At 39.7% G+C, this 24358-nt stretch overlaps 1 protein-coding gene across 4 annotated transcripts in view; it reads right to left on the bottom strand.

The window, feature by feature from the left end:
- oxr1a (oxidation resistance 1a) overlaps positions 1-24358 on the bottom strand; it is a 244486-nt gene that overhangs the window by 150780 nt on the left and 69348 nt on the right. For 3 of the 4 annotated variants that reach the window (XR_004570270.1, XM_034228820.1, XM_034228842.1), the window contains exon 1: positions 18300-18340. The exons of the other annotated variant lie outside the window; for it this stretch is intronic. Coding sequence is in view for 2 of the 3 variants with exons in the window: in XM_034228820.1 (XP_034084711.1) it covers positions 18300-18325 (26 nt within the window). In the remaining variant the exon portion in view is untranslated. Of the gene's footprint in view, positions 1-18299; positions 18341-24358 lie in introns of those variants that run through there. 4 annotated transcript variants of the gene reach the window in all.

Here is a 24358-nt window from a genome sequence, read left to right on the forward strand (position 1 = left end):
TCGTTGTCTTGTATTGAACATTGTAAAATAATTATGTTTGACAAACTACATTTCACAGTTATTGCAAACAATGGTTCTTCTGTTTCAAAATGAGCGTTGATTGCACTTTGATTCAACCCATGGAAAGCAAATCCTAGCACTGACAACTCCAGATACTCAATATCCCCACAACCATCAAACAAAAACCTCACTAATGTCCCGGGAACAAACGACAAGAAATCTGCTTTGAATGTGGGAGGGATCAATGAAACCGTAAATCTGATTGGATATGTCTCAAAGTCAATCAATGCCTCCTGAAGGTGGGGCCTGCTGCAGCTCTGAGTGATGGAGCTCCTGCACACCTTCTTCTTCTTCTTCTAATCTACACAACAACAAGCCTCGTCATTACCGCTGTGTTAGAGAACAGGCTATAACATGGCTGAAAAGACAACATTAATGACTCCATAAAACCTAAAGATGTAAATGGGAAATGGCCTGAATTTAAATGGCGGCTTTATCCCGAGAGTGGTGTAAAGAGCTTTACAATGTGTCACAATCATCCATGCACACACGCACTTATGTATGCAAGAATAGCGGTGGTTGCGAGGCAGACTATGGGTGTTAGATCAGAGCAATGTTACATACGAGAGACTCAAAACTAGTATCTACAGACATACAGTGGGGCAAAAAAGTATTTAGTCAGCCACCAATTGTGCAAGTTCTCCCACTTAAAAAGATGAGAGGCCTGTCATTTTCATCCTAGGTATACCTCAACTATGAGAGACAAAATGAGAAGAAAAAAAAAAATCCAGAAAATCACATTGTCTGATTTTTAAAGAATTTATTTGCAAATTATGGTGGAAAATAAGTATTTGGTCAATAACAAAAGTTCATCTCAATACTTTGTTATATACCCTTTGTTGGCAATGACAGAGGTCAAACGTTTTCTGTAAGTCTTCACAAGGTTTTCACACACTGTTGCTGGTATTTTGGCCAATTCCTCCATGCAGATCTCCTCTAGAGCAGTGATGTTTTGGGGCTGTCGCTGGGCAACAGACTTTCAACTCCCTCCAAAGATTTTCTATGGGGTTGAGATCTGGAGACTGGCTAGGCCACTCCAGGACCTTGAAATGCTTCTTACGAAGCCACTCCTTTGTTGCCCAGGCGGTGTGTTTGGGATCATTGTCATGCTGAAAGACCCAGCCACGTTTCATCTTCAATGCCCTTGCTGATGGAAGGAGGTTGTCACTCAAAATCTCACGATACATGGCCCCATTCATTCTTTCCTTTACACGGATCAGTCGTCCTGGTCCCTTTGCAGACAGACAGCCCCAAAGCATGATGTTTCCACCCCCATGTTTCACAGTAGGTATGGTGTTCTTTGGATGCAACTCAGCATTCTTTCTCCTCCAAACACGTCTAGTTGAGTTTTTACCAAAAAGTTCTATTTTGGTTTCATCTGAATATATGACATTCTCCCAATCCTCTTCTGGATCATCTAAATGCTCTCTAGCAAACTTCAGACGGGCCTGGACATGTACTGGCTTAAGCAGGGGGACCAGACCCGGCGTCATGGGCGGGCCCCATGGGGCCGGGCCCGCCCATCCAGGATTTGGGCCCGCTGTTTTAATCAGGGCTGAATACAACATTTTAATTGTTTTATTATTATGTTCAGTGGCGGCGCCAGGGTATTAGCCCCACCATGAAAAATGATTTTAAAGTAAGCAAAATAAAGTCCGCCAACTCGCGCGGAGTAAATTGCACAGACAGCAGTAAATACTGAAGACTAGAAACGGTTTGAAAACTTTTGTCAGGTAGTGATCGTCTTCTCAATAGAACATCTTTGATAATGTCTTCTGGCCAATCAGAATCAAGATAACGGCGTGGTGTTGTTCCAGGAAGTCAAGACGGAGAATACTTTTGCTGTAGTAAATCTCTATATACATCGATACAACATTACGTGTTGATAGAAATCAACACGTAATGAAATAAGACCCCACGGTTTGATGATTGATAGGTGTGTGGGCTGTCTTTCATTTTGACACACAGAACAATGGGGGCTATCCACCCTTATCCACAATGTAAAGTCATTCACAGCCTCTTCCCTCTTCTCTCTGTGAGGAGCAGCAGGTTCAGCTTTCAGAACAAAGTAACAAAAAACTAAAATGGCATTCATTTTTTTAAATATGTCGTGTAGTAATAGATTTATTTATTTTTCTTCTCAAGAGAGTACCAGAATGTGTATTTTATGTTAGTATTTCAAAAAATCAAAAAATCAGACCCCCCTGCAGGGGTTGGGTTTTCAGCATGTCAACTCTTTCACCTGTGGATAAATTGCAGGATTGGCTCCAGGTCACCCTTTTTATTTACTACAAGACAAATGTGCCTTTTTATTTCATACAGTTCAATTTGGATTGAGACAGCGAAATAATCTAAACCTCACGCGTGGCGTTTCACTGTCAAGGGGAGCATGTATGTAATTACATTGCAAATACTGACTTGAGCCCCACCACTGTATGGGTTAGCCCTACCATAGATTACCCAACAAAAACACTCTGGAGCCGCCACTGATTATGTTTATTGTTGTTATTTGTAGGGCTTTGTCCTAATATTTATTTTTGTTAAACTATGTTGAAAGATTAGTTTAATAGCATTTTTTTTATTTTGCTATGAAATTCTGAATGAAAGGCTGCGCGCGAGACTGGTTTTTCGCTGGGTTGAGTCGTGTGGGTTTTTGAGTGAGATGCGGCACAGCAGCCTGTCAGTTTACTCTTGCTAGATTAGTTTGGCTATTATCATTTATATTTATCTGCAACAATGGATATCAGGAAGTGGTTCATGAAAGGAATATGGCAACTCAGCGCCAGATGCAGGCACATTAGAAGACATCAGTTACGTTACCAACGAGCTAGCAAGCCAGCCAGGGACAAGGGAGGCTGGCAATCAATTATATTTTGAAGAGAAATTGACTCAGGCCGGCTCTCTCACAAACTCCTGCTCTGTGCGCAAGCAGACCGCTGCACATGCTCTCTGCCTCGCTCAATCTCTCTCTTTCTCTCCATCGCTCAACCTTACTCCACCTTTCCACCCTGTGTGCGCTCAAGTTTGCCTGCGTGCTTGCCCAAGTTGGCACAGCGTTACAAATGTGCCACAAAACCAACCAATGGATGTAGCCTATAATAAGACTGTCAACAGCCTTATGGCAACCTAAACCCCCCCCCCCTCCCCTTGACAAATCTCGAGATTTCCCAGGAAATGTAAGTTTCGGGGTGGGCCCGCCCTTGTAAATCAAATGCCCGCCCAGAGACGTATGTCTGCCGCCGGGTCTGAGGGGGACACCTCTGGCACTGCAGGATTTGAGTCCCTGGCGGCGTAGTGTGTTACTGATGGTAGCCTTTGTTACTTTGGTCCCAGCTCTCTGCAGGTCATTGACTAGGTCCCCCCGTGTGGTTCTGGGATTTTTGCTCACCGTTCTTGTGATCATTTTGACCCCACGGGGTGAGGTCTTGCATGGCGCCCCAGATCGAGGGAGATTATCAGTGGTCTTGTATGTCTTCCATTTTCTAATAATTGCTCCCACAGTTGATTTCTTCACACCAAGCTGCTTACCTATTGCAGATTCAGTCTTCCCAGCCTGGTGCAGGTCTACAATTTTGTTTCTGGTGTCCTTTGACAGCTCTTTGGTCTTGGCCATAGTGGAGTTTGGAGTGTGACTGTTTGAGGTTGTGGACAGGTGTCTTTTATACTGATAACGAGTTAAAACAGGTGCCATTAATACAGTTAACGAGTGGAGGACAGAGGAGGCTCTTAAAGAAGAAGGTACAGGTCTGTGAGAGCCAGAAATCTTGTTTGTAAAATAAGTATTTGGTCACCCACAAACAGAGGAATTTACCAATTAATTCATTACAAATCCTACAATGTGATTTCCTGGATTCTTTCCCCCCATTCTGTCTCCCATAGTTGAAGTGTACCTAGGATGAAAATTACAGGCCTCTCATCTTTTTAAGTGGGAGAACTTGCACAATTGGTGGCTGACTAAATACTTTTTTGCCCCACTGTATGTAACCTATACATTAATGCATTTTGCTAGTTAGTATGGGGGGGCTTCACTTCTGTGGTAAGTGTTGAACGTACACCATGGAGCTGTCTACGTTAGAAATGTTTAACAGGAATTAAAGCACAATTACAGTTAAGTTTTAAAAAAAAGAAAAAGGTATTGAATAATAAAAGGATCCTACATCTTCTTGAACATCATACTAAAGGTCTTTTGAAGGACATTACGGGCACAATCTCCTCAAAGACAAGGACCAAAGAAGGCATAGTCTGAGACACTGATCAGAATATCAGAGACGACAAAACAACGTGTTGAGAGGTCACAGTCACATTAACCTTGTAACCTTATCCTATGAAAGATATGAGACATTGAACGTTTTAAACACATTCTGGGGCTTTTATTTTGGAGAACGAGGTCCATCTGTGAACGCTATGCATCTAACTCTAACCCCGTTAACACAGAGCGAATGTTGGGGGCTTTTTATTTTGAAAAACAATGAAGCCTTGCTCCAAATGTCCTTTAAAAAAGCTGCATAATTCTGTGCCTTTCATTTTAAAACAAGGTACATTTGAACATACATTGCCAGTTTATAAACCTCATTGTGAGTCCCTACTAAAAAAACTGTTGCTTTCTGATGGTTTTATTTTGAAAAAAGAATTCCGTCTGAAGTGTCCTGTAAAAATGTTGGTCTCAACAATTGTTTATGAGGCAGTGGCAAGCCGTCATCTTGGGCCTAAGATATTCTACAAAATAATATTTAAAAAAAAAATTTTTTTAAATATATATTTTTTAAATATTGGTTTAGTTATATTTTCATTAGTTGTACCAAAAGAACTTGATTTAAATTGTATTTAAAATAACATTTCCAAAGAGATAAATGAATGTGAAGGGTTAAATGAAAGAAGCTTGTCTCTGCGAGTTACTGTGAAGACAGGAGCCGAGTGGTGGTCCTGCTGTAAATTCACAGATGACCAGCTACAGTAACTGAACGAGAGAGTAATGTCAAATGACTGTACAATTGACCAATCATATCTTCCCTCTAAACGGGTGAGCTTTATTTTCGCAGACTTTATGACAAGTTCCGCCCGCTGGGAAGTTTATGCATGTGTTATAACAACGGGTCAAGATTTCCATAGCAACAACAACTTCCTGTCAACAGCGTAAACTCTCCTTCAAAATAAAAGCATGTCCATACAAAATAGGAAGCCAAGCCAAATTACACTTAAGAAATATACACTACTGCAAGGAAAGTAACAAACACAATGCAATATCCTTTTCAATTTCAAAGAACACAAATTGGGTTATTTACAGGTGTTGTTTTGTGTGGTAGAGGGTCGCTGTCATTGATGCGTTTTGTCTCCCTGCAGCCTGTCTCCCTGCAGCAGCAGCAGCAGCAGCAGCACTTAATATTCCAGACACAGCTCGGCGCTAACGGGACATCTGTTAGCTTCCTGCAGCTCGGCCTCCACTAACACACCTCCCTCACAATAAGGCATACTCTGAGCTTCCATATTGATTAGCAACACAAACTGATGGAATCCGTTTTAAGATGAGATTTTGGTGCACTCTTCATCTACTATTCTGAGATCAAGGGAAAGTTGAATCGGGTTGCACGACTGTAGTTTTTAAGAGCACTTACATTTCCTTGTAATGGAAATTCTTTATTGAGCATAATACTGGAAGCTGGAACTGATACAATATTTACAATATTGAAGGTTTTTTAAAAAGCTTGGCAAAGGAAACAATACGTATGTAGTCACATTGTATGCCACCATTTAGTCTGCTCAAATCTCCTCTAATCTGCATATGATGGGTTTTTAGACTGTTCATAAACACATTTGACTGTCAAAATATGTCTCAACTCCAAAACAAAGGCGGCACCTGAAGATTCAGATGGACAGGCTGTTCCTATCTGCCTGGAGTGACCCAATATCTACTTAAATGATTTCTAACATGAAATAGGAGAGTCAAATCTCAAAATATTTATAAACTCTAATATTTTAACATCACATCACCTCTCGTGACAAAGCTGGAAAAAATGTACACAAATGTATCACATGTTTCACCCAAAGTCGCTCAGGTAATACCAGCGTGGATGTTTACCATTAACCACGTGGCAGTGAAACGGCAAAAAAAGCTGACAAATTGGCACAAGCTGCTTGTTTTGCGCTGAATGGAGACCATTGGACAACAGTAAGAACCATATCTACCTCAGTGTAAGAGCAAACTTAATCCATAACAAATGGTTCTTGGACCATTTGTTATTTAGCTGTGGTAAAGACAGAGGGAAGACATTTTGCTCAACCACATGCTAGCCAGGTTCTTGGAAGTTGCACAGGAGTGTGAGATAGTGGACAGGGCCACCACTGTAACAACACAGATAATAACCCAGTGTAGCACACAATACACAGAGGGTGATCACAGCAGCTCCCTCAGATATCTCCTACCACTTTCTCTTGCATCTCTTTATTACACCACCTGTGTATTTATTAAAAAAATATATAAGTAAATACTAGAATTAAATCACAGATTATTATTCTGATTAACGCAATTACTTTTTTTCAACTGATTGACAGCAATAGTAGATACTAACAGATAGGAATTAGATTAAACATGACTTATCAACCCTCTTCCTGAGTTGTATACCTGTATGCTTAATGAAAACCATGTTTATGTAGATACAGGAGGATAAGAGAAAAGTGGCTGAGCCGCAGATCGACCTAACACCGGAGTGGAGGGATCCTATGAGTCCTGAAGTCTGTTGCCCTGAGGTTGCCAGCAGCGCTTCATCAGGTTCTCCAGGAGGTCCAGAGTAGAAGCGGCGGACAGCTTCAATACCACACCCTCTAATCTAGTCCCCTGCTTCAGAGAAAGATTCAAATTCCTCCTCCTATGCTGGTTGTAATGCTGTCTTTCTCTCTGCACTGGTGCCGCGCTGCTTAACAAAAGGTTTTCGATTGAACGATGAATTCCTGCTGAAGATGTCGGCCCATCAAAAGAATAATTGTCCCCGTGGTGGACAGGGTTCTTTAGAAGAGAGATCAACCATTCAAATGCTGGCTTGTGATTGCTCAAAATGACAGAGGTCACCAGAGAAGGGCCCTTTTCTATCTGCCATTCACTCTCAAACACTCTTTGCTTTCCTTACTAATAATAATAATAATAGATTTAATTTGTTAGCGCTTTGCTCTGCACATCACCTATAATCACACAGCACGCTGAAAAGGAACCCTTTTCAAGCCTCAATACATTTGACTCAGGATTATAGGCAAGGCAAGGCAAGTTTATTTATATAGCACTTTTCAACACAAGGCAATTCAAAGTGCTTTACAAAAAATGAAAGACATTAAGAAAATGGCATTTAAAATCAGTCATTAAAAAGAAAAGCTAATAAAATAAACATTAAAAGAAAAAATACATGGATAAAAGTTACAGTGCAGTCTAAGATATGAATAGTTCAATTAAAAGCAGCGACAAAAAGAAAAGTCTTCAGCCTGAATTTAAAAGTAGTAAGAGTTGCAGCGGACCTGCAGGTTTCTGGGAGTTTGTTCCAGATATTTGGAGCATAATAACTGAACGCTGCTTCTCCATGTTTAGTTCTGACTCTGGGGACAGAAAGCTGACCAGTCCCTGAAGACCTGAGAGATCTGGATGGTTCATAATTTAGCAGGAGGTCAGAAATGTATTTTGGGCCTAAACCATTCAGTGCTTTATAAACCAGCAGCAGTATTTTGAAATCTATTCTTTGACACACAGGAAGCCAGTGTAAAGACTTCAGAACAGGAGTGATGTGATCCACTTTCTTAGTGTTAGTGAGGATTCGAGCAGCGGCGTTCTGAATCAGCTGCAGCTTCCTAATAGATTTTTTAGTGAGACCTGTAAATACACCATTACAGTAGTCGAGTCTACTGAAGATAAAAGCATGGACAAGTTTTTCCAAATCCTGCTGTGACATTAGTCTTTTAATCCTAGATATATTCTTTAGGTGATAGTAGGCTGATTTAGTAACTGTTTTAATGTGACTGTTGAAACTCAGGTCAGAGTCCATGACTACACCTAGATTTCTGGCTTTATCTGTTATTTTGAACATTGCAGACTGAAGCTCAGCGCTAACTTTTATACGTTCTGCCTTGGCTCCAAAAACCATTACCTCAGTTTTATCTTTGTTTAATTGTAGAAAGTTCTGACACATCCAGTCATTGATTTGTTCAATGCACTTACTCAGTGTTTGAATTGGAGCATAGTCTCCTGGTGAAATTGTTATGTAAATGTGTGTGTCATCCGCATAGCTATGGTAACTTATTTTGTTGTTCTTCATTATCTGAGCCAGTGGTAGCATGTAGATGTTAAAGAAAAGAGGCCCCAAGATGGAGCCTTGAGGAACCCCACATGCCATAATTGTCAACTCAGATGTGTATTTACCTATAGAAACAAAGTTGTTTCTGTCCTTTAAGTAGGATTCAAACCAATTTAGAACTATTTCCGAATGTCCCACCCAGTTTTCCAGTCGGTCTAGTAATATGTTGTGGTCAACAGTGTCAAACGCAGCACTGAGATCTAATAATACTAACACTGAAGTTCTGCCACTGTCTGTGTTTAGGTGGATGTCATTGAAGACCTTTACAAGAGCAGTCTCAGTGCTGTGGTTTGGACGAAAGCCTGACTGGAACACATCAAAACAGTTATTTAAATGCAAGAAATTACTCAACTGTTGAAAAACAACTTTTTCAATGATTTTACCTAGAAATGGGAGGTTTGATATGGGCCTGTAATTGTTCATTACTGAAGCATCTAGATTATTCTTTTTTAAGAGCGGTTTAATGACTGCAGTTTTCAGGGCCTGTGGAAAAATACCTGAGTGAAGAGATTTGTTTACTATATGAAGTAGATCTGAGATCATGCAAGGCATAAACATGTTTACATTAATTGACTATTCAAAAACAAGGCAATTTTAGCAAACCATGGAAGTCTTTACTAATACTAGAGCATTCTGTAGGATGACAGATAAACGCAGAAGCATTCAACAAAAAGAAAAATGCTGAGAACTGTTCATGCTTCAAAGGAAAAAGCAAGAGTTGCGTTGTAAATCAAATATTTGTGTTCATCACACCTCACTGACTAACAACAAATTCCTTCTCTCCAGGCGCGTTAACAACAGGCCAGTCATGCCTGAGGCTGCTTCAACTCTTAGCCAACAGGTACCACTGAAACCATTAGGCCACAGATTACACACTCCAACAAAGGTCATTTTTAAAACACTTAATATGACTGAATATCAGTTATTATTACCCAAACTAATACCATCCATCAATACCCTATAGCTGCTGAGCACTTTTGGTTAAGTCAAAAAGCTCTTTATTTGTCTCATACTGCCTGCACTGCAGCACCTCTTTTCACCCTCTGTCTGAAACCAGAGCCCAGTCTGCTTTGATTGGTCAGTTCTGTTGTGATTAGTTACCTACTTGAAGCTCTTAAGCATATCACGTACAATGTGTTGGAGCACTAGCCAATAGAAGCACGTCACTATGTTACGTAAGTAAACAAAGGAGTCGAATTGAGGCGTTTCCGGACTAATGTTTATTTTTGTTAAGATATAAGGTATCGATTGTTAATGTACCATACCTGGTAGAACAATATGTAAAAAAAACTGACCCTCTTTTAAAAGTTGTAGTGTTAGAGTAGGGGTGCCCAACCAGTCGATCGCGATCGACCGGAGATTCCCAGTCGATCGCGAGATGTGTCTAAAAATAGAAATGAATGTCCTATAACATAAACTTCCTGTACCAGAATAATGCACTTGAACGCATCAAAGCGTTGTGATTGGCCGGCGTGACCCCATGTGTCGGGATGTGGCTGGTGGGCGGTGGGCGCTGATGTTGTCCGTGTCAAAAAAAAAAGTCCAAAATATATAACTTTCACTCCGAGCGGGAGGATGATTATTTTTTTATCTATTCCAATTCAAAGTCCATCTGTCTCATCTGCAATGCGAGTGTGGCTTTATCGAAGAAGGGTCATTTAGGAGCGGCATTTCAAAACAGTGCACAAACGCTACGAGACGGAATTCCCTCCTAATTCTGCCCTACGCTCCCAAAAGGGGAGGGACCTGAAAGGACAGCTAAATGCACAGCAGTCCATTTTCACCAGGCCCAACAACAAGAGCAAGGCTGCTACCATAGCATCTTATCGTGTCAGTCACGTTCTTGCGAAACACATGAAGTCTTTCAAAGATGGCGAAGTTGTGAAAGAAGCATTCCTGGAGGCTGCCGATGCGCTTTTGGGGGACAGTAAAAATAACAGTAGCATTTCAACAGGTTTTTGATATAATAAAAACTCAAGTTAGATACCGTTATTAATCAGCTGTAAGTTTTAGTTTGTTTGAACTTATTCATTATAATTATTGTACAAAATTGTATAAGAATGCAAACATTAAGATCTGTTCTGTTTAAATTGATTATAGTCTATTATCAATTCAGGTTAGGAAACTAGTGTTGCTTGCATCCTATTTAAAAAAAGGCATTTATTTTTTTATACTCTACTAAAATGCAACAAAAAAAGGGTTTGATTCTATTAATTTAGTCTTTTTTATTGCACTTTGGCAGCAGATTCCTGTCTAGCTTCAGATCTGAGTTGTCTTATTAGTAAGCCTAATTTATACTTTTGTAGCAACACCATTTTTATATAATGGCAAAGAAAGGGTTCAGTGTCTTTTCTTTTTTCCTGTGTCATATGTGGCAGCACTGTTCAATGTTTCTTGAAAACATTACCCACTGTAGTGACGTGTGAATAAACACCAACTCTGTATCAACAACACTGTTGTGTAACTTCAGTTAAATACTTGTATGTGTGTAGATTAGAAAGAGGTAAGATAAAGGATCTGCAGTATTTTATGAAGTATTCATCGTACAAAGGTCAGTTTTATACAAGTAGAAGTGTGTATTTACCTGGTAGTAGGCTGTCAGTAATGGCTACGCCTCTCTATTTGGACTGGTAGATCTCGGCAGACTGGCAACTTTAAAAGTAGCTCTCGGTTCAAAAAAGGTTGGGCACCCCTGAGTAATGAATACATTAATGCATACATTGTTATCAGCTAATAATATAATGTATAGGCCTATAATCATTTTTCAAGCTATTGTGTTTAATGAGTAATATTACTTTTAGTACCTTACGTTTTATTTAAAAATATTAGAGTACTTCTTCCACTACTGAGTATTCATGTAAATGCATTCATGCTTGCATACACAGGGACTGCATGTGATCTTGTTTACCTACTTTGTGAGACCCATGTTGTGGATGTGTGCACTCTATTGGATTGTTGATTATTGATTTGTTAGATTTAACTGCTCATTTGTTGTTGTTGTTGTTGTTGTTGTTGTGTTTAAACAAGAAATTATGTTAGGTAACTTTTCTTTTTTTGCCATAGTTTGTGTTCCTATTGAAGTCAAAGAGGAGATCAGTTGCAAGCCTGTTGCTTCATAACAACTCCTGTCACATGTCTCATTGTTTTCATTACCTGGATTTTATGCAGTCTTATGTATGTGCAAATAAAAGCAATCGCATCAAACTCCACATGCAGATAAGTCTCAAATGTGGGGGGTGAATTCATTTTTCTATGACTCTCCCCAGCTTCTCAAAGCTGCTCTACAGGTGTTCCTAGTATTGTGTCAACCTGCTGCAGGATTTGCAGTGAGGGTAAGGATTAGAGTGAGGATTAGGTGTATTCTGGAAGAAGGGTGAAGGTTAAGTATGTTGTGGTGAAGGTCAGAGTAACAGGGTAAATCCACAGTGGGAGGGTCAGTTTGTGTTTACATTCTGATTTCTGTACCAACATGCAGTAAAAAAAACGTCAAAAAGCTAAATTGTGTCAATTTCTTCTCCTTCACTGGCTGCTGATGGCCGCTGGATGCAGTGTGTTAGCATGTAAGGCTGCCCAACATTACAGCGTACCCCCCCCCATTATAAATCCCCCGGTAAGCCTCTAGCCTGTCTTTGTTTTGTCCTTGTCGTGTTGACTCTCCCCTCCTTTCCTTCCCCCCCCCCCCCCCCCCCCACGCCGCCGCTGAGCGAGAGCCAGCCTAGCCCCAGCTGGGTTTTAAGAAGCGGGGAGTGGAAGCACGGCGGGATAGAGCAGCAACTCTTCCCCCCCATCCCCCTCTCGCTTTCCTGCTCTCCCTTGCTGTCTCACTCTCCCCCCCGGAACATCTTCTGCACCACTGCTCTGCCACCATTAATTCATCAGTGCAAATCTCCGGCAAACTTCCTAAACAAACAAGTGTGCTGACTTCTGTTGCACAACACACAGGTCATCCGAGTAGAGACCTTGTCAGGAACAACACACACTGCCCCGAGGCTCTGTCGGACGGACTGAGGGACGCTGTATCGACATGTGCTGCGTGACCTAGATGGGAACAGACAGCCTCTCTTTGTGTTTGACCCGATAGCTGAAGACATAAATACTTTTGTTTCCCAAAAAATAGCAGTGCAGATGTGACCCTGCTTAATGATAAGTTGCTAATATGTTTACCCTCTCTGTAATTCACATCTGGTTTGTTTACCTCACTCCACGGTGAAGCCCCTCAGGGAGCGTGCACACTAACACTATCTGCTCCAACAAAAAGAAGTGGGTAAATAAATCCTGTGCTCTCGTGGTAATTTACAGTAGTAGATACTAATCTGGTAGGCCCCCACTGTTTGCTTTGTACATTGAAAAAAAAAAAGCTGCTGAATATCAATTTAGAAGAAACAACAGTCTTCGCCTTCCTAAAAAGGAAAGACTGAAGAAATCCACTGATAATACAAATAAAACGAAGTTGTAACAACACAACAATACCAGCGCATTCCTGAGATGTATCCCAAGCACGATTAAGTGGAATGACTGTTAAGAATGTATAATTAGACTCAAACATAGAGGCAGACTGAAAGATTATAATTGGTATTGGCTAGGTGAAGCGTGAATAATGTAAAAGAAATGCCTTCACACTTACTCCATCCTGCAAACAATTATAAATGATATTTAAACCTGTAAGACATGTTACAGTTGGAAAAATGTGCTCTGATTGTATAATGGTGACACTATTTCTGATTGATCTTAAAGATATCTGTTATTTATTATGTCCAACTAATGTGCCAATAACTGTCATCTGTGAAAAGCTAATAATGTTAGGCCAAGTGAAAAAAGATATCCTGTTTTGCAGTCAAAAATCATTGTCCAAGAGATTTAAACATGACTGTTTTTTTTGTACTGAAAGAAACAAAGACTGTAGAAATTCTGACATTTTCCAAATGGAAGTGTTTGATTGACAGCTGAGTTGGCGAAGCACATGGCAGCAATCTAAAGAAACATATGCTGGGAACTGTAGCTAACAAGCTAGGGAAAGGCAAAGTTCTATCAACAGTGATGATGAAAGAAAGAGGACAACATCATTTGTCATTTAAACCAAGTTTCAACTGAAATATGTAAAATGTTATTACTAAATGCAAACGCCTATTCTGTCTATCTTGACCACGAAGCAAATGTTTTCTTGGTAAAGTCACAATACCCAGCATGCACACAGCTGTGCAAAATCGCATGCCATTTAATTGTGGGTAGACTTTCAAAAGTGTTGGAAAAAGCAAAACTACAAAAGCATAAATGCAAAGGGGATGTTTATGAACACACACACACGCGACTCGGTTCTTATGAATTCATGGCTAATAATCAACATACAGAACACTGCATAGGTCAGTGTATGTTTTGGTCATTGGATTTTCTTTTCACAAATGGATATTCAAAAACAAAATTGACTGGATATTTAATTTTCGTTTCAAAATTGAAAAACCAAAAATGAAATACAAGGCGTTTTTCTTTATCATGGTAAAAAACTTAAAAAACGGGATGATTTTCATTTTCTACTTTTCAAAACAAAAAATAAAATCATTAGAAGACAGAAACAAAAAAACTACAGTTTTTTCATATTCTGCTACCGGAAGTTACCTTATAAAATAAGAGCGCAGATGAGGTCAAAAATCTGTGTATCTACGGTCCATTTGTTTTTCTTTATCAAACAAGTAAACGGAAGAGCGTCTGTGAAGCGTTTTTGCTTTTTACCTTACTAAATGGTAAAATTGTATTTGTATCATTCATCAAAGATCGCAGAAAAACATGCATTATGTAGCCTACTATGGAGGGGATTCTGACAGAGGATTACTCACAAAGTACACAGTAAAAGTACTTAATTTTATTTCTGGTAGAAGTCAAACTAGAACCGAGTCCAACAGTGTCAGTTTCCTTAAGAACTTGTGGTAAAAAATATTTGTATCACTCGTCAAATATAGCAGGAAAAAAATGAAGAGCAGCTGATTTGAAAAAACAAGCTCGAGAGACGGCTGAGTTGACCGCAGTGCAGAACCGCTGTATAGTTTAAATCTCCTAACAATGTTGTTCATTTTAGACACAGGCTTATTATATTTACAGCCCTTAATAACATTCGCTTTCTGGGCTCAAAGTGTGTCTTGGCCGTTTTCATTGTGATCGCTAAATTCCCCTTGTTTATAATAATCACAGTTCCTTCAACAGGATAGTAATTCAAAGTGTGATTTTAGCATAGCCTACGAGTGCTTTTGTTTTGAAATCACTTCCGTGAGTTTGGTCTGCGCTCTTATTTTGTAAGGTAACTTCCGGTAGCAGAATATGAAAAAAACTGTAGTTTTTTTGTTTCTGTTTTCTAGTGATTTTTGTTTTTGAGAAGTAGAAAATGAAAATCATCTCGTTTTTTAAGTTTAGTAAATCCCTTTTTGACCATGATAAAGAAAAACGCCATATATATATATATATATATATATATATATATATATATATATATATACATACATACATATATATATATATTTCAATATTGGTTTTTCAATTTTAAAGAAAAAATTAAATATCCAGTCGTTTTTGTTTTTTTTAATATCCATTTGTAAAAAGAAAATCCAATGACCAAAACATACACTGACAAGCATAATTCATCATTTTTTATCTCCATCCCTGTTCAATTAAACATGCAACAAATCTAACCACCACATATTCATATATGCACAAATACTGTACTGTTTGCAACATACAGCACATGTACCAACACTGCAGTATACATGTCCAGATGAAGCCTCATCAATAACTCTCCTCTGGGAACAGATATGGGCTGTAGAGTGGTGCAGTGATGATGAATTGTTGTGGGCCGACCCGGAAGTTAACGCCGCAAGGGCTCTCTTGTCAAAAAGCAAAGGGATTTTGGTATATTGCAGAATATGAGCTCAATTTAAAAGGATAATCTCCACATATTTACACAACACAGACCGTTTTTTGAAGCTTAAACGCTATCAGAAGAAATAAAAAGCTAACATAATGCTACAAGCGAACTACAGCACGTACGGATGCATCACCACCGCTAAGCTAAAGTGAGCTAACGTTCGGCGCGATGACGTTTAGTTCTCTCAATTGCACAACCACAAACACGTTAAAAAGGCCCTTGACTTCGAAGCGGGGGGAATCAAAAGTGGTGAAAATGCTTAGTCTTTTTCGAGTTTTAGGACTTATTCCTGCACCTCTCTTTAGTAGACGAGAAGTGAGTAGCTTCAATGCAAATCCTGTCTCTGCATGTATTTGTGTGTGTCCATCTGCACATTAGTCATGTTAGAGGACATGTGAACAGACTTACTGTGGTGATATCAGGCATCACAGAGTATTTATGATCCCTGGGGAGTTTCTACATTCTGGCGTTGACATAACATACAGCATTAAGGACACTAAAGCAATCTCTATCCAGCTTCTGATGATTATTAAGCCACAGGAGTGTCAGTAAGTCGAGTGGTTGTAGATTCATCTCACATGCCAGGTTCAATCTGCAGTTGAAAAGCATACTGAATTCTGATGTTTTTCCCTCGCAGATTGGATTTGACATTTATGCGTTCACCTAAATCTTATGCTAAATCCCATACATGTATGACCTGTGGCCATACGCCTGAAGTCTAAACTGTCCGATTATGTCATTATTATGGGAATGTGTGACATATCTGGGTCTACATTGTTAGCAAATATGGAGTACAACTACTCATGCAGCACGTGTAAAGACAGCGAAAGTGAAATGTTAGCATTAGCAGATCCTGGTATGATTCAAGAGAATATGTGGCCATATGTCCTCTTCCTCTCCCTGTTCTTCCAGAATGTCATCAGGCAGCGTATCTGGGCCACCAAGTCCCTGCTTAGAGTGTAAAACCAAATCCACTCTTTCTGATCAAGGGTACAGTGGTGAAGATTAGAAACATGTCCTGGAGTGCTCATTTCACTTGATCTTGGTCTGAGTCAAGCGAGGTGTGTGTGTGTACGTGTGGATCTAGGCCTACTTTAGGCACCAAAAGCGGACCGAGTCCTGACCAAATCATTATAAGACCAATACAATCCAATATGAAGGAAATAATACATTTTTATAGTAGCCTGCTACATGTTATCTGGCAGCTCAAATTGTGGTTTATATGTGCGTAACGCCCGTAACAACAAAACCTCTCTTCAAAACAATGATTTGTTTGTCTTGACAGACCAGCTTGAGGTGCATATGCCATCAACTGGACTAAATACAACAAATAAAAAGTGAAGCATGTGGTCCTACACGTGCCAAAACAAATGTTGAGCTGCTAGCATTATTTGCAACTCAGTTGGACAAATCCACATTATTGGAATCCATCTTTGTTTTCCCTGGCTACAAGTAAATCAATTCAGAAAGACGTGGTAATGCACGGAGGTATAGTTACAACAGTAATAATTGAGTTAGCATTAGCCAAAAAAAGATCCAATAGCTAACATAAACACGTGCTTAAAAACTAGGCCAACATGTGAGACAAAAATTATTAGTTTTATTTTTTTAACTTCTTTTATAAACCTTTTGGATTTTATTAGACAGTTTGAAAGCAGCCTAAAACTATCCTCAAGCTAAAACAAACATGTACTAGCTTACTAGATCAAGTTGGACAAAAGTTATCCGTTTTCTTTTTTAACCCTCCTATTGTCTTTGTTTTCCCCCTCTTACTTTGGTGTTCGTGGTCAAATTTGACCGGTCCTGTTTTAACTGCTATTACATCCAACCATTATCACCAAATTTAATTTAACACCCTTTCAAACTGTAAATATTGTATCAGACTACTGGTATACATGAACAACTGCAGTAAATATACAAATAATAGACACTGAACATGTATTGCGTGTGCCAGGTGTGATCCATGTGGGGGGATGGGCACATAAGAGCGGGAAATGTATCAAATTGTTCTGTGTGTGTGTTTGTGAGTTCCAAGTGTGATTCACATGGGGGGATGGGCACATAAGGGACACACACACACATCTAGTGTGTGTGTTTTATCTGGTCAGGATGGTTACTAATTCCTTTTCTTTATGGCGGTAATTTTCCCACGCCACCGGGAACACCATGGGTGTTACAAAGTTGACTAAACTCCTCCTCATCGGCTCCAAATCCACCCTCAGCAAAACCACCGACTTTTGCTGCATCAAACTATAGCAGTGAGATGATCTTGCAAGTGTATGATGCGTCTGTGAAAAGCTAGTGTGTAAAGTGACACACAGCTCGCTCCATTTCAGAAGCTTGTCCTTGCTGCCTAATGACGGCTGTACCATCTGGTGTCAAAACAAAGGAGGGCTATTTTCAAGTGGCCTGTTAAGACGCTATGGCCACTGCTGAGAAATTACCTGTTACCTTGATGAATGCTTTCAAACTCATCTCCGACAGACCCATTGTGTTCAAATCTCTTTATTCGGCTCGTATGAGAGCAAACGTCAGTGTTGTTGATAATGTATTTTACTTTAGAAATACAACTCTTGCCTTTCACAATCCTCTAACAGAATCGAATGATAGTGCTTCCACAACCACTATCCAAAAGATTGAAGGCTTTCAAGGCAGAACATATTGGAAAATCAAGGCTTTACCATGAGAAATCAGCCACCTGAATGTTCAGAGCTCAAGCCGGTAGAAGCTTCTAACAGAAAAAACTTGCCATTATATCTCCTTTGATTCACTTGCTAAAGAGCCCCAATAGAACAAATAGCCCACCTCACTATTTCCCTAGTAATAGACTCCATTTGCACAGAAAAAAATGTTTGATTATGCATGCGGCTTTCCCACATTATGCCGTCTCTTCCTTCAAAACAAACCTCAATTTAAAGTAAAGCTAGACACCGTAAGCGAATGCAATTGCTCCTGGGTAAAAGAGAGTGGAGAATCCAGTGAATATAGTTGGTACATACCCAGGAGGTCTCAGAACGGGTTCCATTGACTCTTGCACACGGGAGATAATGGAATCGATCGCTCAAACTGCTTAACTTAAGCATAGGAAAACGCCTGTCATGTGACCATGTCCTCATTAGGAGAGTGGGGCACTGTGCTAATTTATCTACCCAATATAACCCAGACAAGCAAGGATACACAGAAAGGAGGGCGGGGGGGGGGGAGGTGTGAGCTGGCCAAGCCGATTGGAGCCTGTTACTGATGCCTGAGACCTGAGGGGTGGGGGAGGAGGGGTAGTGTGTGTCTGTGGAGAGGTAGGCCTAATTCCAAACTGCCCTCACACACTTTCACTCCGTTTGTGTGTTCCCACAGTAAGTGCCATTCCAAAAAAACTAGTGGGGAGTGGGTTAACAAGCGCTCTAACAGTGAGTCTGCATCGGCCCTGACTCAACCACCTGCACTACCTGACCAGGTGCAACGTCGTGTGTCCGTCATGAAACATGCAGAGTACAAACAGTTCTGGGCAAACATTTACAAAACAACTATGCTGTTAATAACTTTATGGTTTCCTCATAATTGTTTTAACTTAGGATCATATACACCTGTCTAGTCTAGGAAATGGTAGACATGTGCATTTCATTGTACATTTGATGCACTTTGAATTGTCTTGGGTTGAAAGGTGCTATATGAATAAACTTGCCTTGCCTAAAGTTTTGTCTTTTTACAGACTGTTGCATAAACCACGCAGCTTATAAAGATCAGATTTTAAAACAAAAGAGGTTAACAGAAAATAAACGGTATTAAAGATTTGAGTTTTATTTATACATTTTTGTCCTAGTGATGCTGATTAAAACAGTTGTTACGAAAAGATACCAAATGTCCTGTTTCTGCCAAAGAGGGGAGTTCATCAGGGGATGGCAGAGGACGAGATTGAGATGGACAGGACGGAGAGGGAAAGGATGGGGAAGCTGCCAGCACAGAGCAGGCTGGTAATGCAGAAGCAGCAAAGAAGAGAAGAGGAGAAATGTTGGGATATGTGCCGGTCCTTCCTGTGTGTCCCGTGTGGCCGAGGATGTGTCACCCGGGCCTCTTCCAGGTGGTAAAAGCATAAGGGCTCCTGGTGCCGGAGAGGTGCCACACATAGCCATCTGCTGATGAGTCACCCTGTCTCCACTCTGGTTTGTTAGGACTGGAAACCACATGGCAGGCTCTCAATGTGTGCGAGTGTCCCTTCAATGCATAAGCAACCTATTTATTGTGATGGCATCTCAGCGGAGACGTATTTAGTAAAGGTATCTGGTTTATCTGTGATACGGTGAAAGAAGCCTCGACAACTTATTTATTAATTTATGTTGTGAAATTGTATGATTAGGAGACAACAGAAAATATTACTTTTAACTTAAAGATATAAGCATGAAACTCCTTTGGTTTATTACATACATTAAGACAACTTTCTTTTGTACAACAAGTTATCTGAAATGTTATGTTTAAATACGCTGATGAATTATCTTATTTGATATGTGCTGATTTGTATACATTTGGTAGGAACAGAAATGTATACAGTAGATAGTCAGGTTGTGTCATTTTGTTATTAGAGTTGAATATTTTAATGGAGGGAATTTGGGATATCTCTTTAAATAACGCCATCAATTAATGTATTCAGCCATTCATTTGTAATATCTTTCAGGCTAAAAATGATTTATCAACTGACCCCTCTTTAAAAACCTTCAGAAAGGAATGGAAATGGAATGTTTGAAAGATGTGAACTACTGAAGTTTATTTTTGAAAAGACAGTATAGCTGAATAGCATACTTTTATTTAACCCTTGGATGCACGAGTGACTGGACCCTACACTCTTCCATAAGTGGGTCAAAAAGGACACGTATTAGAATAATATGTGCTTTTATGCCATTTTGGTTAAGAAAAATCACTTGTATAATATTTAGTATTATATTTTGGTTCACACTAGAAATATTTTATATTTAAGTTTTCACTATTTATAATTTTAGACGTTTTTTTTACATTTTGAAAAAAAACGAAATTCCATAGAAATGCATGCGGGTCATTTTTGACCCACTTATGGAAGTTTGGGGTAGTAATACAAAAACTACAATTATCATGCTGGGATAGCAGTTATACAGCCATACTTATACTGCCCCCTATCCTCCAACATGTGACCTTACCTCACTGTGCAGTTATATGCAGTAGGTTTTTTTTCACTTTCATGTTGTTTTTTAAATTCACATTGAGTCCTAAAGTCATATGTTCCTCAATTAGAAACCATCTCAAAGTTATAAAGTCGCTTTTAATAGGACAACTTTGTGAACAGATACAGTAAATGTAGCCAAAGCACTCATATTTTGAAAACTAGATTTTTTTTTTAGACGGAGCCTTTTACATCGCTGCCCCCTCCTTCTGGAACAATGTCCCAAAACACATCAGAGACTGCACCCGCCTCTCCTTCAAAACAATGAGTAAAACTCAGCTTTTAATGTGGAAATAATATTGATTCTTAATAAATGCAAGCTCGATTTAATTTTGACTTTCATGTTTTTTTTGTAAAGCGTCTTTGAGCACTTGATACATAAAATGTATTATTGTAACACTTCTTTCGTTTTCAACATTGAGGGACAACATTTGATGGACTTAAATAGCAGAATTTTTTTAAGGTATTCCATCATTTATGTGAAAATGCACAGACATACCAAGCATTTGGTGTATAATAGCAGATATTTAAGACAACATTAATATTCACTTCTAGCTCTCTGCTTATGTGTAGTATCTGTGTTTTTCCATAATGTCAACATGTCTTGTTGAAAAAGGACACATAAGACATACAAATAATAAGGGGACACCAAACCCATTCTCTCCTTTTTGATAAAGAAATGCAGCAGTTTGTGTGAAAGATTATACGTATTACTGAGGGAATATCAATTAATATAAAAAAAACAACAACATTGCATTCTTGGCGGATAAAGAGGGCACAGCCCCAACATCAAACATATTTGATTTAAAAGTTGGACTGCAGGGTTTGAAAAATATTGTTGCATTATTAAATAAAACACTTAAGTTTAAGAATCTCAGCTTTATCTCTGGAATAACAAATCATTTTAATGTGACCCGACAGGTGATCCTAAATCAGCGCTCCTATTGTGACAGCCTTTATAAGTATGAGTGCTGAACGTAGACTGGCCTCAAGCGTGCTTACATTACACCGTAACTGTAACGAGAAACATGCAACACGTTCTGGAGCAGGGATATGACATGTGTAAAAAAACGACAGGGTAGTGTTCTGTCCGGAAACAGCAGGAATACAAGCTGCAGAGTTCCCATTTCTGTTAGCTCCACATCCATGTATAATTGTCATGGAAACTCAATATCACCTCTGGCAACACAGACATAGAGAGTCGCTAGCTGAGGACTCACACAGTGAATCATAATTGGGGTGATACCTCTCACATTCAGCTAATTAAGCATTGTGCCTAGGTGCGAAGCTGAGAGTGTGTTAAAGGAACATATGTCTGTTGTAGCTGGAACCAGGAGACAGTTAGATACTAAGTATTAGCACAAGGATGATGGGGAAGATGGGGGCAAAAAGCTAGCTTTAGAGCAGGGGTGCCCACACTTTTTCAGCTTGGGAGCTACTTTTAAAATGACCAAGAAATTTTTTTACGAACTGCCCAATCTGTGTCGCAAGCGCGGTGGCGTGCTTACACTAATTGCGCCGCATTTGCGCTTTAGATGAGGAGGTGAGGCCCCCTCATAACTGCATGAACCCGTATGGCACAATACAACTCAGACTGGCTTACCTGGCTGTACGTCAATCAAGTGGCAAATGCCATGGTAAGGATGGATGATAGGCTAACTTTATATTAAAAAAAACAAAACACACTACCTTTGCGATCGACGTATTGGGCACCCCTACTTTAGAGGCTAATTTAGAGGCAATATTGTTCTGGGGTTCAGGTTATGCTAGGGGATACTGGGTCAAAACTTCCTTCCGTGCAGCGGTTGTTGTCACAGTCCTAATAACAATCTCATTTTATACCTCTTTATTTTCAATATAGAGGAATAAAAAGCAAAACTATTGTCATACGATAGCTAAAGTGTTCAAAGACTGCATATCGGCCAATGGTTCAGCCTCTTTTGCTCTTTACACCTCTTTACCAACGTGATTGGTCAATACTAGACAAACTATTAACTAGACTCAAAATGGAACCAGAATGCCTCCGATAGGAAAATCTTGTCCCGGTGCATACAGATACTGCCTTCAAATTCAGATAGCTGTTTAGATTAAGATTAAGTACATTTTATATTTTACAGTTTATCATTTTGTGTTGGTACAAAATCCAAAGGGTTCAAATGTATGGGCTCAGAACAGTCTCATAATACACACATGCACACAGAAGGATTCACACTTGTATTTCATGATCCGCAAAAGGATTCACACTTGTATTTCCGGATCCACACTTGTGTTTTTCAATGCACACACAAATGTATTCCGTTTCATATACATGTAAATAAAATCCAAATACAGAAAAAAGTTTTACATGTGTATTTTTGATCCTCACATATTAGTTTTCCGTTTAAATCCCCTGAACCTGCAAACACAACCCGCTTTCTGTGCACGGATCGCTGTGCATTCGTGTGTGGGTTTTTTGAGACTCCTCTGACGGTCAGCCGATTCGTACTTGTAATTATTTCTATCTATAGCCAATCAGATGTCTCCTCAATTCTAAGCCAATCACATGAGCGCACCCCCACGAGGGTAGATTTCTTGCGTTCATGACGTAGCGCTTCATGTACGCATTTTGCGCAGTCCGGAGCTGACAGCTCCATGGAGCCTGCCTGCAGGCGCTAATCTCAGGACACCCTCCACTCTCAGTACAGCGCCACTTTCCGAACAGGAAATGCACGCAAATACAAGCCTTTATATTATTAAGGTACAGCGCCACTTTCCGAACCATTGATGAATGCTTGTGTACACAAAAACGGCAGGCAAAACCGTTTTAAATGTGTGTTTCCTGTATGGCGAATACAGCTGCTTTATTTATGTCTGTATGTGTGGAGGGAGCAGCTACAGGTTAGCTTAGCCTAATCGATCAGTGCACTACGAAGCCAGTGCTAGACAGTGACCTGTTAACGGGGGGGGGAGCCCCGCCGGTCATTATCGGCCGATATTCACTCTTAATAGTTTGATCGGTGCTCTCTATAAAGGCCGATCAGGAGAACTGGATCTGATCGATATGGACATAAACGCGAGTGAAGTATAACCGGACGCGAGAGATAAATCAGATCAGCTGCTGAGTCTGATGGAGACACGCTGCTCTGCATGATCACCTGATGCTCCGCCCTCTGTTTAGCGAGCTGACCGGACAGCGCAAAATGCGTATATGAAGTAATCTTACCCTCGTGGGGGCGCGCTCATGTGATTGGCTTAGAATTAAGGAGACATCTGATTGGCTATAGATAGAAAAAATTACAAGTACGAATCGGCTGACCGTCAGGGGAGTCTAAAAAAAAAACACACGAATGCAAAGCGATCCGTGCACAGAAAGCTGTTTGTGTTTGCAGGTTCAGGGGATTTAAACGGGAAACTAATAAGTGAGGATCAAAAATACACATGTAAAACTTTTTTCTGTATTTGGATTTTATTTACATGTATATGAAACGGAATACATTTGTGTGTGCATTGAAAAACACAAGTATGTATCCGGAAATACAAGTTTGAATCCTTCTGTGTGCATGTGTGAATTATGAGACTGTTCTGAGCCCATAAAAACTCGCCAAACTCTTGTCATCAACATGAAGTTGTCATAGGAAATTCTAATTTCTGATATTTAAAGGTTACCATATGGACGTTTTATCAAAAGTTACATATCCTAGCTTTCAAATGTAAAAGATTGTAAAAGTCTTGAAGAAAACTTCATAGGTAAAGAGTATCTGATCGTACAACCAGCTTAACAATTTGTTAAGTAGAATAAACATAATACCGCGTAACTTTTATTTGATTAATTACAATTAAATTAGATTTGTTGATTGCCACATATTTGAGAAATCTTGTTATTCACATTTTTCC

The sequence above is a fragment of the Gymnodraco acuticeps genome, unplaced genomic scaffold (genome assembly GCF_902827175.1).
Source record: "Gymnodraco acuticeps unplaced genomic scaffold, fGymAcu1.1, whole genome shotgun sequence".
Taxonomy (NCBI): Eukaryota; Metazoa; Chordata; class Actinopteri; order Perciformes; family Bathydraconidae; genus Gymnodraco; species Gymnodraco acuticeps.